Source organism: Cynocephalus volans, chromosome 5, assembly GCF_027409185.1.
Source record: "Cynocephalus volans isolate mCynVol1 chromosome 5, mCynVol1.pri, whole genome shotgun sequence".
Classification (NCBI taxonomy): domain Eukaryota; kingdom Metazoa; phylum Chordata; class Mammalia; order Dermoptera; family Cynocephalidae; genus Cynocephalus; species Cynocephalus volans.
In genome coordinates this window covers 64,602,017-64,617,964 of record NC_084464.1, presented here as the reverse complement: position 1 = coordinate 64,617,964, position 15,948 = coordinate 64,602,017, and the positions used below count along the sequence as shown (strand labels likewise).

Below are 15,948 nucleotides of genomic sequence, written 5' to 3'. Positions count from 1 at the left end.
TTTAACCTTTTACTAGCATTTTATTAAAGGCAGCAAAGTCATAAACTTTCTTCTGTTCATTCCCTTTTCTCAGTGGAAGTTATAGTTTTTTCCCATCAAGATTGTCAGTTTACTGGAACTCATTAAGGTGCTAATTTGGAATTTTTCTAAAATAATTCATTTTAAAATAATTCATTTATGTGTGTGTGTGTGTGTGTGTGTGTGTGTGTGTGTGTACACTGTTTTACACAACTATAGCATATGTATAATGCTGTAATGCAATTGCTGGTGTATTTTAGTTGCTCAGTGTGTGTTGAATCTATAACCTCCTTCTCCCTTCTCAATCCCCATCTACTATTTTGCTAGAATATATTTCATAGGAACAAATGGCATAGTGATACCATCTCTGATATTCTCAAGAAAATAATTCCTTATTTCATAAAAGAAAATAAAAATTCTTTGATGTTTTGACATTCATTACAATAGTTCAGAATCGACTACAGATTTTTTAAATGTTAGTATAATTGTTCTTCTGTTCAGAAAATGTTTCTACAGTGTGGAGAAAACGGTAATCAAGAAGTTGGGAGTCTGGCTTCTAGGATTATTTCTGATACTTCTTTTGGTTTTAGGTAAGTAATTCACCGATTTTGTCCTCCTTTATAAAAATCAGAGGCTTGAAAACAGTGATGTTTAAAATCTCATCCATCCCTGCGAGTCTGTAGATTTCAACAAAAGGATATGTTTAAATCGTAATGTGATGCAGTATGTTGCTCTTATACAGATTTCTGAACTCCAGTGAAGGTTTAATCCAAATTCTCTTGAAATATTTAGAAAAGATCAGGAGACTTAAGAGTGACTCAGTTCAGCCAATTGTTTTCCATTCTTTCTTGAAAACTTTTATTAGGCATTACCTCTGAGACACACTATTATTTTTTCTGCTTATTTTATTCTGTCTCCAAATTTACATTTGGCAGACATCATTTCCACCATTTCGAACACCTTCACCTCTTTAGCTTCTGACAAGTAGCATTTGGTTTTGTAACTATGTTTTGTATATGTGCATATTTTTAAGTGTCTCATTTATCTCATTTTATAGCTTTAAATGTCTATGAAAGACAATTTTTCTTATTTTAACCACTACTTCCTGATGTATTTTTCTAAATCTTTAAGAAAACTTAGATTACTTTTTTTCTATTATTTAACACACAAAAAAATTAATCAGCCTGATTTACTATACTGAATACATAGGATACAAAACTGTGCCCTATGAAAACCAAATGGGTTGAAAATCCTCTGTCTTGGGTTCTGGTGAATTAGGTAGGGAAATAATCTAGACTTATCTCTGTGCTGAGGTTATCTGTGGGGCTGTGACCTGGGGATACCAAAATATACCCTCCAAGTCAGCCTAGTAAGTTGCTGTCAGTATTTTGCCACTAATGTCTTTCCTTAGACATCTTCAGAAATACTGGTCTAACTTACACTTAAGGGAAAATTCTTATATATCACCTAGGAGATGTAACACATTAACTACATGAACATAAAATGACAAACGATTTATTTGTTTGTTTGTTTGTTTTGTCTTTTTATGTGACTGGCCGCACCATGCTCAGCCAGTGAGCGCACTGACCATCCCTATATAGGATCCGAACCGCTGTGCTCCCAGCGCCACACTATCCCGAGTGCGCCACGGGGTCGGCCCCACAAACGATTTATTTGATTAAACTGCCCTCACCCATCTAAGCCAGGGCTCAGAAAGTTCTACATGTGGACCTCTAACACAGTAAGGACAAACATCAAACCCAGAGAGCATTTATACTGGGGGCTTGGGCAATAGTGTAGAATTAACAGATGTTACCACTTCACAGGTAAGTTTGGCCAATGTTATGGTTCTACCAAAAGCATTTCTGGAATGACCTGGCTAACACTATGAAACAGTGATAGACAAAGATATTTGTCCAAGAGTATGTCATCCTTCACAGCTGGCTTTTCTAAGAGCCTGTGTATTTATTTTGCAATGCTTCGGTGCTTTAAACTGTTTTTGAGCACTCTTTTGAAATTACCTATAAACTCTAGACTGTAATTCTATGAAGATATTTGGCATAGATATCAGAATAGTTAGCATATCCATCATGTTAGATTTTATTTAATTGCTGAAATACAAACAACACTCCTCTAAGGGAAATTTTGGATACCAAATCTTGGGGTTAACCTGAGTGATTCATTTATTGGGATAGTAAACTTATATGAAAGCAGCTATTAAAGAGATATCCCTAGGCTTCTGGTCAAGATGGTGGAGCAGACAGTTCCTAGCGTCACTCTCTCCCACAAATCAACCAATTTGCAACTATTAAAAAGCAACAATAGGAGGCCTGAGGGCCATGCCAGAACAGGCAGGAGCTGTGTGCCAAGGGATCCCCAGCCCAGGTCAGTCACCACTGCTTATAGAGGCCCTAGAGCTGCTGGGCCCACATGCCCTGAGTCAAGTGCAGCAGAACAGGCAGACACCATGGGGCCCCCAGCCCAGGCCCATCCCTGCAGCCCAGGGAGGCCCAGGAGCCACCAGGCCGACATGCCTTGAGTCAGCCATTCCAGAACAGGCACATGCCATGGGAACCCCCAGCCCAGGCAAGTTCCCACTGCCCAGAATTGTCAGTCCCCTCAGGATCCAGGCCACACATCAGGGTGAAACAAGTGGACCATGATACTCCCTGCCACAATGACTAAACACCAAAGGAAAGATACCAGAAATATGAAAAAATCAAGAAAGTACATCATCACCAAAGGAAAATAATAATTCTCAAGCTCTAGATCTTATAGGACAGGACATCCTTAAAATGACTGACAAGGAACTTCAAGCAACAATTCTAAGGAAACTAAATGTGATACAAGAAAACTCAGTTAGACAACACAAGGAAATAAGAAAAAATATACAGGACCTGAAAGAAGAAACGTACAACAAAATCAATGCCCTGAAAAAGAATGTAGCAGACTTGTGGAGATGGAGGATTCATTCAATGAAATAAAAAACACAACAGAGAGTCTAACTAGAAGGCTAGAATAAGAAGAAGAGAGAATTTCTGACCTTGAAGACAGGCTGGTTGAACTAACACAGGCTGAAGAAAAAAAAGAAAAAAGAATTTAAAAATTGAAGAAAATCTAAGAGAGAGAGAACAGACAGCCTTAAGCGCTCAAATATCCAAATCATGGGTATTCAGGAAGGGGAGGAAAAAGTAAATGATATTGAAAACATATTCAAAGAAATATTAGCAGAAAACTTCCCAGATGTAAGGAAAGTCACAGATCTTCAGGTTCAGAAGGCCCAAAGATCCCCAAATATATTCAACCCAAAAAGGTCCTTTCTAAGACAAGTTATAGTCAAACTGGCAAAACTCAGAGACAAAGAGAGAATCTTAAAAGATGCAAGAGAGAAGTGGCAAGTCCCCTCAAGGGAGGCCCAATCAGACTAACATCAGGCTTTTCATCAGAAACCCTAAAAGCCAGAAACGAATGGGATGATATATTCAAAACACTAAAGGACAAAAATTGCCAGCCAAGAGTATTTTACCCAGCAAGGCTATCCTTCTGAAATGAAGGACAAATAGAATATTTCTGAGAGAAACAAAAACTGCGGGAGTTCACTACCACATGACCAGCCTTACAAGAAATTTTCAAGGGAGTACTGGATTTGATACCTGAAAAACAACCATCACTGCCATGAATACTCAAGAAAGAACAAAACCTACCAGTAAAACAAAAAATGCTAACAATAAGAGAAAAAATAGTTTATCTACCACCCCAAGAAACCAACAAACACAGAAGACAGACAGAAAATCCGAAAGAAAGGAACAAAAGATACTTAAGACATCTAAACAAAAATCAAGAAAATGCTAGGAGTAAATCAACACCTTTCAGTACTAACTCTAAATATAAAATGATTAAATTCCCCAGTCAAAAGATACAGAGTGACTGATGGGATTAAAAAGATGGACCCAACAATACGCTGCCTTCAAGAGACTCACCTCACCTGTAAAGATACACATAGACCAAGAGTGAAAAGATGGAAAAAGACATACCATGCAAATAGAAATGAAAAATGAGCTGGAGTAGCTACTCTTATGTCAGATAAAATAGATTTTAAACCAAAAGCCATAAAAAGAGATACAGAAGGCCACTATATAATGATAAAAGGAACTATCCATTAGGAGGACATAACAATCATAAATACATATGCCCCCAACATCAGAGCAGCCAGATTTATAAAGCAAACACTATTAGATCTAAAGAATGAGATAGAAACTAACACCATAATAGCAGGGGACCTGAACAACCCTCTCTAAACATTGAACATATCATCTAAGCAAAAAATCAATAGAGAAATGCAAGATCTAAACCATGCTTTAGACCAACTGGACTTGGCAGATATCTACAGAACATTCCATCCAACAACCTCAGAATATTCATTTTTCTCATCAGCACATGGAACATTCTCCAAGATGGACCACATGTTAGGTCACAAAGCAAGTCTCAACAAATTTTAAAAAGTTGAAATTATCCCATGTATTTTTTCAGATCACAATGGATTAAAATTAGAAATCAATAACAAATGAAACTCTGGAAACTATACAAACACATGGAAGTTAAACAACATTCTACTTAATGACATATGGATCCAAGAAGAAATTGAGCAGGAAATCAAAAAATTTCTTGAAACTAATGAAAATAATGACACATCATACCAAAATCTGTGGAATACTGCAAAATCAGTACTAAGGGAAAAATTTATCTCATTAAATACTTACTTCAGAGAGTGGAAAGATGGCAGATAAACAACCAAAGCTTCACCTTAAGGAACTAGAAAAACAAGAACAATCCAAACCCAAAGTTAGTAGATGGAAAGGAATAATTAAGATCAGACAGAACTAAACAAAATAGAAACCCGAAAAATGATACAAAAGATCAATGAAACAAAATGTTGGTTGTTAGAAAAGGTAAATAAATTGGCACAACTTTAGCAAAGCTAACTGAGAAAAGAAGACCCAAATAACAAAGATTAGAAATGAAAAAGTGGTATTACAACTGATACCTCTGAAATACAAGGAATCATTAGAGACTACTATAAACTGTGTGCCGACAAATTTGAAAATCTGGAGGAAATGGACACATACAAAATATCAAAACTGAGCCAAGAAGATATGGAAAATCTGAACAAACCAATAACAATAAAAGAGATTGAAGCTGTTATCAGAAGGCTCCCAACAATGAAAAGCCCAGGACTGGATGGGTTCACTGCAGAGTCCTACCAATCTTTAAAGAGGAATTGATACCAATTCTCTACAAACTATTCCAAAAGATTAAAACAGAGGCCATTCTCCCAAACCTGTTCTATGAGGCAAACATCACCCTGATACCAAAAGCAAACAAAGATGCATCAAAAATAGAAAACTACTGGACAATACCCTTGATGAATATAGATGCAAAAATCCTCAATAAAATACTAGCTAACAGAATACAGCAACACATACACAAAATTATACACCATGATCAAGTGGAATTCATCCCAAGGATGCAAGGTTGGCTCACCATATGCAAATCAATAAATGTGATATACCACATCAATAAAAACAAAGACAAAAACCATATGACCATCTTTATAGATCTGAAAACACGTTTGACAAAATTTAACATTTGTTCATGATAAAGACTCTCTATAAGTTAGGTATAGGTGGAAAGTATCTCAAAACAATTAAAGCCTTTTATGATAAGCCCACTGCCAATATCATCCTGAATGGGGAAAAGCTGACATGAAAGCTTTTCCCTCAAGTACAGGAATTAGACAAGGATGCCCACTCTCACCACTCCAATTCAACATAGTGTTGGAAGTACTAGCCAGAGCAATCAGAGAAGAGAAGGAAATACAGGGCATCCAGATTGAAAAAGATGTCAGGCACAGAAAGAGAAATACTACAGGTTCTCACTTATTTGTGGGAGCTAAAAACAAATAAATATATAAACATACAAACAAATAAAGGGTGGGGGAAGAAAGAGGACACAACAATCACGATTACTTGAACTTGTTAAGACAAGTGAACAGATATAACGCAATAGGGAGGGAGGGTAAAGAAGAACAGGTAACGGGACATGAAAATCTACAATGTATATTGAGAAGTTAAGATAAAAAAAAAATTTTTTTTAAGATATTCCTTACACTTCTGGAATAAAAGTGGCATTAGTTTGGATGCTACTGTTATTAAAAGAACAGTTATATAACTTCAGAGTCAGAACCTAGATATTTACTTATATTTATTTAAAATAAGATAAAACCCATTTGATGCATTATTTAGTTCTAAAGTCATACTTCCATCAAATTAGTTGAATAACTTAGTATATTTTTGCAAACCTTATAAAGAGAAAAGCATATAAGGATTATGTGTGGGCGCCTATGTGTGTATTAGGATTACAGATAATATTACAGATGAAGAAGAACCTTAACACTCTTTTTATTATCTGACCTTAACTCTCAAAAGACAAAAGAACTTGGCAACTTTATTTTGTTGCTCTTTTGATTCACTCTCTATTTAAACTTAGGTCCTAAAAATAATTTTTACACTAAAAATGAATTTTAAAATTTTTATGTGACCTTTAGGTAGTTTTCTCTGGTCAGAATAAGATTTTATTTTAATTTACCATATATTACTATTTAAATACTACAATTTAAAAAACATTTTAATTACTTTTTCAGACTCTAGAGTCTCAGGAGGAGTTTATAAGGAAACAATTTAAATAACTTTATTACTTGCAGTAGAAAATGCCCAGGATGCAGCACAATTTTTTTGATCCAATGGACCGTGAGTCCATCCAGGCCACTTATAAGAAGCAACGAAAAACTCTGGAAGATCAGTTGTTGCAGGTAAAGAAGCCTAAAGAGGGAAGAGAGGCACCTGTGTCAGATTTTCTCAAATGTGTTTCAATAGCCATCATAAAATGTCATGTCCTTTTATAAAGTTTATGATTATTTTTAAATTATTTTGTATATTTAAGTTACTAAATGAAGTATAGTTATGTAACATTTCTATTTCACTCTATGTTTAAAAATGTCAATTCAGTGTGGGGAATCAAAACATAATACAAAATCATAAGAACTATACGTAGAATGCTTTTCTGGGTTACAGAATAGTGCAATAATTCCAGCCAATGTTTGTCATCTTGAATCAGAGGTTTGCTCACCCATGTGAAAGGCCACATGATGTTATTTGTCCTTATAAGAAAGTTTACTTTTCTGTCTCTTCTATTTTGGAGAACATATGTGATTCTGAAGTGAAATTAGTTTTGAAAGAATGCATTTATAGCAGCTATGTATGAGCACACTTGGAGCTATTGGGAAATGAAACTGGCATGAGATGATTGATATTTATGAAATCCTTGAAGATTATAGAGGACTTCAGGAATTGTGTAATACCGAACATACAATATCATAATGTCTTAAGAGCCACGTTAAAGAAAATCTACAACACAATCAGGACTGGAACCGTATAAGAATTTGCTTATTAATTTTTTATCACTTGTGCATATGTTTCACACACACCTCATTTTTGAGAGTGCTTTAAAGTTTTTTAAGTGATTTTGTACTCATCGTTTTCCTTTATCTTCTCAAAAGCACTTTGTGACATCAGGGAAAATATTACTAGCTGTTTTTCATAAATGAGAAAACTGACTTATAAAAGTTAAAAAACATGCTAAGTCCTCTGAGCTAAAGAAGAAATACTCAGACTAGACCCAGGTTTTAGAATTCTTAACAACATACTTTATTTCTATCATTTCCCTACTTTATCAGAAATACGTGGATAATTTGCAGCAGAAGCAAAATGTCTGTAAAAGACAAAATTCTACCTATTTGAAAGTTTTATGATTGTGCATTGAAAAAGTCAGGATACCAATCTGGTATTTTGCAAAAAAAAATTACTTCTGACAAGTGCATAATAGGTTCAAAGACAAAAGCAAGGAAAATTTAGAACTTACATGTCTGCTTGAAAACCTGTTCATCCAAAATAATTTATAAATTAGAATTTTAATGGGAGAGTTTAGATTTGATTTAAAGAACTAGCATCACCTCATAAGCAAATTATTAAATCTTGAGTTTCATTATTAAAAACAGTGCTATTCAGATGATGGAAGAAAGATGCCAAAAACGTTAAGATCTCCGTAGAATGCATGCATGGTAACTTGAAGGGTGGTATCATAGAAAGCCAGGTGATTTGGGGTTCTGAGACATTAGATGGCCCACATTGCAGAACTTCAGGGTTGGAGAAGAATAAATTTATTGCTCTAAGTAAATAGTTTCAGAGATATAGACTTACTCTCCAAAGGTGTCTTTCTAATTGGAACAGATATGCACATATCTTATACATTTACTCATATCTTCCAAGTGTATTATTATTGACCTATCAGTATGTTTTTAAGCACTTATAATATTCTTGCCTCAAGTTTCCAAAAAATATAAGTGGAGTGTCAGTTGTTATTGTAATTTATCACTTTAAAATCCCCATTTAATAACACAGCTAGAATATTTCCTTCTTTTCTGTCAAAGCAATAAAGATACAACTGTCACTTCAAATACATTTTAGCAGGGTTGAGCTATTTAGAGTTTGACCTCCACATTCGAAAGTCTACCAGAGTACTTTGCTCATCAGAGATACTCAATAAATATTTGATAATAATAATGAGATACATATTTATCAGGTAGATTTCATCTCTTAAAAATGCTTTTCCCTTGTAGGCACATTAAATTAAATTATATTACCAGCATGCATTTTTTACTTTTCTGACTTATTTTTTAAAAATGAAAAATATGAATGGTTAATCCTTCTCAATCAGATAAAGCAATAGAGAAACAACAAACAAAATGACATTTTTATTGAAAACATATTTACCAACTTACTAAGCCAGATCAATTCATGAAGCTCATTTATTGGATTTTTCAAGTTATTACCATTTAATATTGCTTTTCCTGAAAATGAGCCCCTGTGGATAGAGGCCCAGCAGGCACATACTACCTTGCAAATTTATTTGCTTCATGATATCATATAATCTGATATAATAAACACATTGAAAATTCCATATCCTATTATTCCAAATTACTGTATTCCCTTGTAAAGTAAGAGTGTTTTATAGAGCTTATAAGTAATAGTAAGCATCACAGAATAACAGCTTTTAGGAATTGATAGTAGAAGTTTGGCTTTAATGAATGATACACTTATTTTTATTTATTTATTTATTGCCAAAGGATAGCTTAATAAAGCAAAAAAATCAAGAGGATCAGCTGAGAGTGACAAAAATTCCAAATGACAGTGGCTTAAATAAGATAGAAACTTATGCATAAGAAAGTTTTGTACTATTCCATATGGGCATTTTTGATTTTTTTAATTGTAATGTTGAAAAAATTTCAGTTGTAATCTAATATTTCCAAATCATTATTAGCCAAATGTGAGGTTAAATTTGAACAGTCTCTCTGCTGCAATCTTTCCATTTAGAAACTAGAAATTAAAGATATTTTAGACAAATATGAGAATTAAATGCAATGATAAACAGTGGAAAATTTTTTACAACTTCTGCATTTAATTGAATTAAAATCTTTGAAGGAATATGGAAATATAATCACAGAGCAGCTAGAGCCAAACAAGAACCCCAGAACAAATTCCTGACATGTTCACTATTGATGTTCTCAAGAATCTCAGAACAAATTCCTACCATTCTTGCTATTGAGTCTATATCTACACAGTATCCACTATGTGAATCATCCCCTCTGTCTCTAGTTGCACTTTCCCATCACTTAAATTTGGATAATCAGAGTGACCTAAAAATCAAATAAAGCAACAGAGAATATAAATCTGCTCTGACCTTCACAATCTAAGGTCAGTGGCCATGAATACTAAGAAATTTCTTCTGATCTATTTGATATTGGGGAGAAAAAGGCTAATTTTCTGGTTGCTAATGGCTAAATGAATTTTTCATCTTCAACAATATTGCCTTCATGCCTTAACTTTTTAAGATTTATTCTGTGATATTTCTCTAATTTCTAATTGTAATTTTTTAATGATCTACTTACTTGTAAATATCAATATTCAATGATCACACTATGGCAAGTAGTGCCAGTTCTTCTCCAGTCCTCTCCTTTCTTCACAGAAATAGAATTTTATCTCAGCACATGCAGAGTCAGAAAAGTGACAACTTCCACCCCCCACAACTCAGCTGCTATTATTAAGTTCTGGCCTATGGGATGTAAGCAAAGGTGTCATTTGGCAGCTTCTGAGAACTTTCCTTAAGAGACAGCTAGCACTTGACTCTTACTCCTTTTCCTCAGCCTTTTATCTTTTCCTGCTGGCAGAAGTTTGTTCTTTATAGATGAACATATAGTAGTCTTCTCAAACCATTATATGACCTTGGATTAAAAGCCTGGGCAATGGAGCAACAACAAGAATGTACTGTGGCTATCCAGCCCCACAGAGTGCAATTCCAGCAGAAAGGCCACCCACCTCCAGGTTTGCTGGTGAGAGATCAATTTCTATCTTACTTAAGCCACTGTCATTTTGGATTTTTGTCACTCAGATGAGCCTAATAATAACTATACAGTACACGTAATTGTCATTAAACTTGCTAGGACAATGCTATATTTCATTGAACCCAAGACATCATTAAATGTAAGAAAACATCCCCATTGAAGAGGTGTTAAAAAGTGAAGAAAATGTATATCTGCAAATGGATGAACTATGATATTTTCTAAAATGAGTTCCTTTGAACTCTAGTTCTGAGGAATTTTAAAAGGTTGATTACAAAAGAAGGAGTTTGTTGATCAAATAGTTCTAAGAAACACTGGTATTGAAAATTAAATAGAATTTTGTCTTCACTGCAATATTTTTTATACACTGTTAATATATGTGAGACTCTAAAAAGTGGAAATAATGTTCATGATTTTAAATGTTCACGATTTGGCCCAATACAAAATATTTTATTTTATTTTATTTTCTATTATTTTTATGGTCAAGCAGATCAAAGGACTAGTGTTTCATGGAACATGCTTTTGGGAAGAACCACAGTATGGACAAGACAGACCCAGATGTGGGGAAGCCAGAGAGTAAGTGATGTTTCATCAACACACAAGTCACTTCCAGATTCTGCTTTTTAACAGCCCAAAATATTTGTTCGTATACAAGAAAAAAATTAATTTTCACATTTCTTTTTGAAGATTTGTCCTGTGGTGATCAATTCGGTCCCACTGTGTTCGAGTCATGTTCAATTACATCACAGTGATATGCATCAGACTATGACTTGTACAGAAAAATAAAATTGAAAGCCCAAAACATGATTTGAGAGATAAGACTTTCATTCTGCCACAAGTGTAGGTGAATAAGGAGTGAGGCCGGGTGTATATTTTCTAAAGTTTACTGAAAGGTCTGGGGTTCCATTCCAAGAAAGAGGTTAAGAAAGAAAGAGACTTGAGGAGACATAAGTAAATGTTCTGATGCTCTTTGACTTTTCAGTGATAGTCAGAACAGCTAGCATCCTATTCCGTCCTTGGCTTTTTCTGTACATGGATCAGAAGATTGTGACATGAGCTAAGGGAAACATATACTTAAACTGGACTCCACCATGACATCTGGCCATGCCTCTCTTTGCAGCAACAGCAGCACTTACAGTATTTGGAGGCTTTATATTCATGTATGTGGGAGCTTAACATAAGTTTTATGGGGGAAAAAATGGTCATTTTTACTCAATATTCTATAAAGTTTATAACTATATAACAGTGTTTTTCACTTTTATGTTCAATGTTTCAGTTTCTACAGAGGCTTCTGTTTACACTGGTGACATATGTTATTAAAATCAAATAGAATATGTTCATTCAGACAGGGTTATTCCTAAGCAAATGAAAAATTTCCATAACTTATCAGTGGTAAAAACTAAACTTGAAAATATTCACTTTTGATTTCTCCAAAGGTATTTCTCATGCCTCAGTATTTTCTATGATTGGAATATATTTTGGAAAGGAAAACACAAGTTCCTCCTTTGCAACTCATGACTAGTGAAATAAATCCAGTCAATCAACTGCTATGTGTTATTTAGACAATGATAAAATATCCAGATAATTAAATGAATTTATTTCTCACCTCAAAGATCAGTAACTTTAAAAATTATTAATGATACATAAAATATTATTTTGCTTTAACTTTCAACAAATCATAGAAAAATTTTGACATTGTTTTTCTTTGTTAGTTACCCAACTAAATCTATTTATGACTAAGAAAAGATGTTGTGCTAGTTAACTATGAGGTTGACTCAGAAAATTTTAGAACATTTTTATATACATCAATCTGAGACCATATAATATAGTATATCTATAAGTTTTAAATGTCATGCAAATCTTTTAAAATTTTTAATAGTTTCCAAATAGTTCCACCTTAGATGTAATACTTATCTGTAATAGCTTTGGTAACCTAATTATTCTTTATGGGGAATAAAGAACAATAAAAACAAAACTACTAAAAAAAATTTTCAACTGAGCCAAGTGTAAAAATGAACTGTTAATTTCCACATTTCTGTGTGAAAATAGTATGTTTCATTCAAAATATTTGCAATATTTACAATAAGATACAACACAGTGAAACATCTTTAAGATATCCCCCAAATTTAAAAACACTTGAACATTATGTCTGGAAAAACAATCAGCTACAGAGCTGATTTGATTTTATTTGATTTGATATGATTTGATTTGACACAAGAACATAATTGAAGAATTTTCAGGTTTACCAGAAATGTGTAAACTCTATCAGGGCCAATAAACCCAGGGTTACACTTTCCTTTACAAAATAAAGTGCTCCAAATGATGAAGGTTCCAATATTTTAGTCCTTACAGAATTGGCCTGTTTCAGAACCCTGCTATTCTCCCAAGGTTGATACAGGGAGAACAAACAACTTTATATATTATATTAAAACATTTCTTTAATGCTTCACTATATAGTAAGTTCTGTGTTAAGCACTTCTCATCCAGCTTTTCATGGAACTCATATGACCTCATGAGCTAGATACTACAGCTATCACCATTTAACGGAGGAGGAGACAGTGGCCACAGGTGTAGAAGCCAGACTGAGACCCAAGTAACAGGCTCCAGAGCTCAGGTCCATCCCAGTGTATGGAATGGGACCACATGGATGAACACACTGGACTATGCATGCCTTTTTTTAAAATTTATTTTTATTATTATTTTTACTTGACACATAATAGTTATACATATTTATGGGGTACAGTATGATGTTTCTGTACACATATATAATGTGTAATGATCAAATTAAGGTAATTAGCATATCCATCACCTCAAACATTGCTTTGTGCTGGAAGCATTCAAAATCCTCTCTTCTAGCTATCTGAAATTATACAATAAATTGTTTTTCGTTGTAGTCTCCCTACAGTGCTAAAGAACACTAGACCTTATTCTTTCTTTCTAGCTATTATTTTGTGTCCATTCCCTTCTCCCTCTACTTTTCCTAGCCTCTAGTAACCACTATTCTACTCTCTACTTCTATGAGACCAACTTATTTAGTTTCCACATGTGTGAGAAAATGCCTCTTTTTTTCCAAGGTTATGAAATTATTTATTGTCAGGACTAAATAGATTCATCTTCTGATCTAATGATTCCACAACATGTTCAATAGTTTAAATAAGGAGACTCAATTCACATTCACAGAACAATTGAAATAATTGTCTATAAATTTAGGAAGAAGACAGAGAGAAGGCTTAGTAGAAGCCAGAGGAGTTTTCATGGAAGAGTTTCCTTAGGTGGACCTGAGCGGGCAGGAATGTCATGATCAGAGGAAAGGGGTGAGATGAGATTGACTACATCAGACACAATTATAGAGTAATGGAATATAGGTTGGAAAGTTATGCTATGGCCATATTACAAAGAACCCATGAGTTTGGCAAAGGGCTTGGCAAATTTCCTACACAAAGATAATGTGGAAATTTGTAAGTATCAATTTTCACCCAATTTGTCTCTGTCTTTCTATGGTGATTTTTTATATACTTCTTTTATGATGAAACAGCGCTTTTAATTCATTTTTCTCCCATCTCTAAATGTATTTGTCATTCCAATCAGTTTGGAGCTTCCTGATGATGGAGATCATGTCTCTCACATCTTGCTTGTCCAGTGCCTGGCACAGGCTAATCGCTTCAGTGGTTCTTTAATGAGTGAGTAGGCATTAAGGTATTGGAGGTTTGAGTGGCGGACTGGCATGATAAAATAGTGTGTGTAGATTCATCTGTTGGGTTTCCATAGGATGCATTGAGTGTGGCACGGGGAGGCAAAAAGGAAAAGCCCAGAGGTGAAAAGAGGCAGACACAGTAATCCAAGCAGATGTGTGGGGTACCTGGACAGGCATGGCAAGGAGCCATGCATTTGGGAGGAGAACATGTCTTTCATCGTGACTTCAACTGTGATATTTCTGCAGGCTCAAAAGGACCTCATTCAATGACAGTTTTGCATACAGTCATAATAATTGGTCACCTCTATTGTTTTCTTTCTGACACACTGAGGAAGTTCTATTTTCCCGTACACTTCTGCTCCCTCCAGCACTTTTATTTCAATATTTTAGCTTAAGTCAGTATTCCCAAAGTGCGTTCTGTGGAACCTAAATCCTGGGGAATATTAATAATCATTATAAACCAAAAGAAGAAAGAAAAAGATTCCCCAATTTTGTGAATTTAGGAAACAATGGGTAAGAAATAATATTAATAGAATTAGGGTTCTCAGTGTCTTCAATATGCTAATGAATTCTGTGAATCTTGAGAAGGGGGATATAATGTGCCATTTCACAAGTTTGTTTGTTCGTAGATGGGACACTTGCAGATCTGCAAGTTCTGAGCTGCCCCAGGAAGTCTAGCTCAAAGTTCAAGTGGAGGCTGGAATCCATCCTTTGCTGTGTTTTCCGAGCCCTTTGCTTTAGCACAGCACTGTTTCTGTCCAGAGAGTTTATTTTCCTAATTCTCTCAAAGGAACCTTCTGCCAAGCCTTGTGCCCTCAGGACTGCATCCACCCACAGGGAGCGCTCTTCTCTAATTCTCACCAAGTTGCTGCATGGTCTGGGTCTGGGTAGGGCTTCTCAGCCTTCTTTCTTTTCTTTCTTTTATTTCTCATTTGCTCTGCTTGTACCCAGGGTAAAAAATAAGTTTATGTTTCCTTTTGTCTGATCTCACTTAGGATTGCCATTCAGAAGGCTCCCCCACAAAATACCCAAGTTACCTTTTTTCAATCCCCAACTATCAACATATTTCTATTTGTCATTGTATAATCACACACTGAAAAAAATTGTTTGGGTTGACCTGATTTTTACAGATTAAACAGATTTTTCACATTTATATGATCATGGAACTCTCTATGAACACCTTTGATATTCCTCTAACTCATGTTCAGTAGACACACTATGGGAATAGTGATTTAAGCTAAGGAAAAAAGCCAAGAAACCAACAAGGGAAGTGAAGAGCTTTTTCAAGAATCTGAGATGACTCATGACTCATCTCTCCTACCCAGGGAAAATAATTTAATGAATCCCAACTTTCATCCAAGGAAAATGAGATATTTTGGGGTGGGGGTGCAGTAAAGTTTCTCAGCATGCCTAAAGTTTTACTACTGTTGTCACTGTCTACCCTAACGTACATATATTCCATTATATGTTAAAAATGCCTTTTAAAAAAGTTGAAAAAAGTGGGGAAAGTCAGTTAGCCAGAAGCATACCTACATAAAAAAGAGTTAATGTTCAGTGTACATGGTCATGTTTAATATTATGCACATTTTGGGAGTATTTTCTGTGTAATCACCAGGCTAAAAGCTAACCTTTTTATTATTTTAGCTCTTCCTATAGCTACCAATTCATTTCAATTCATATCGACCTCAGGTTCTTCCTAGAAATACTTGTTATATTTCTGATT

General features: G+C 34.7%; 1 protein-coding gene across 1 annotated transcript in view; it reads right to left on the bottom strand.

Moving 5' to 3' along the window:
- TINAG (tubulointerstitial nephritis antigen) overlaps positions 1 to 15,948 on the bottom strand; it is a 97,938-nt gene that overhangs the window by 54,886 nt on the left and 27,104 nt on the right. Inside the window, exon 5 of the mRNA XM_063098033.1 lies at positions 6,773 to 6,896. Within this exon, the coding sequence (XP_062954103.1) occupies positions 6,773 to 6,896 (124 nt within the window). The remainder of the gene's footprint in view (positions 1 to 6,772; positions 6,897 to 15,948) is intronic.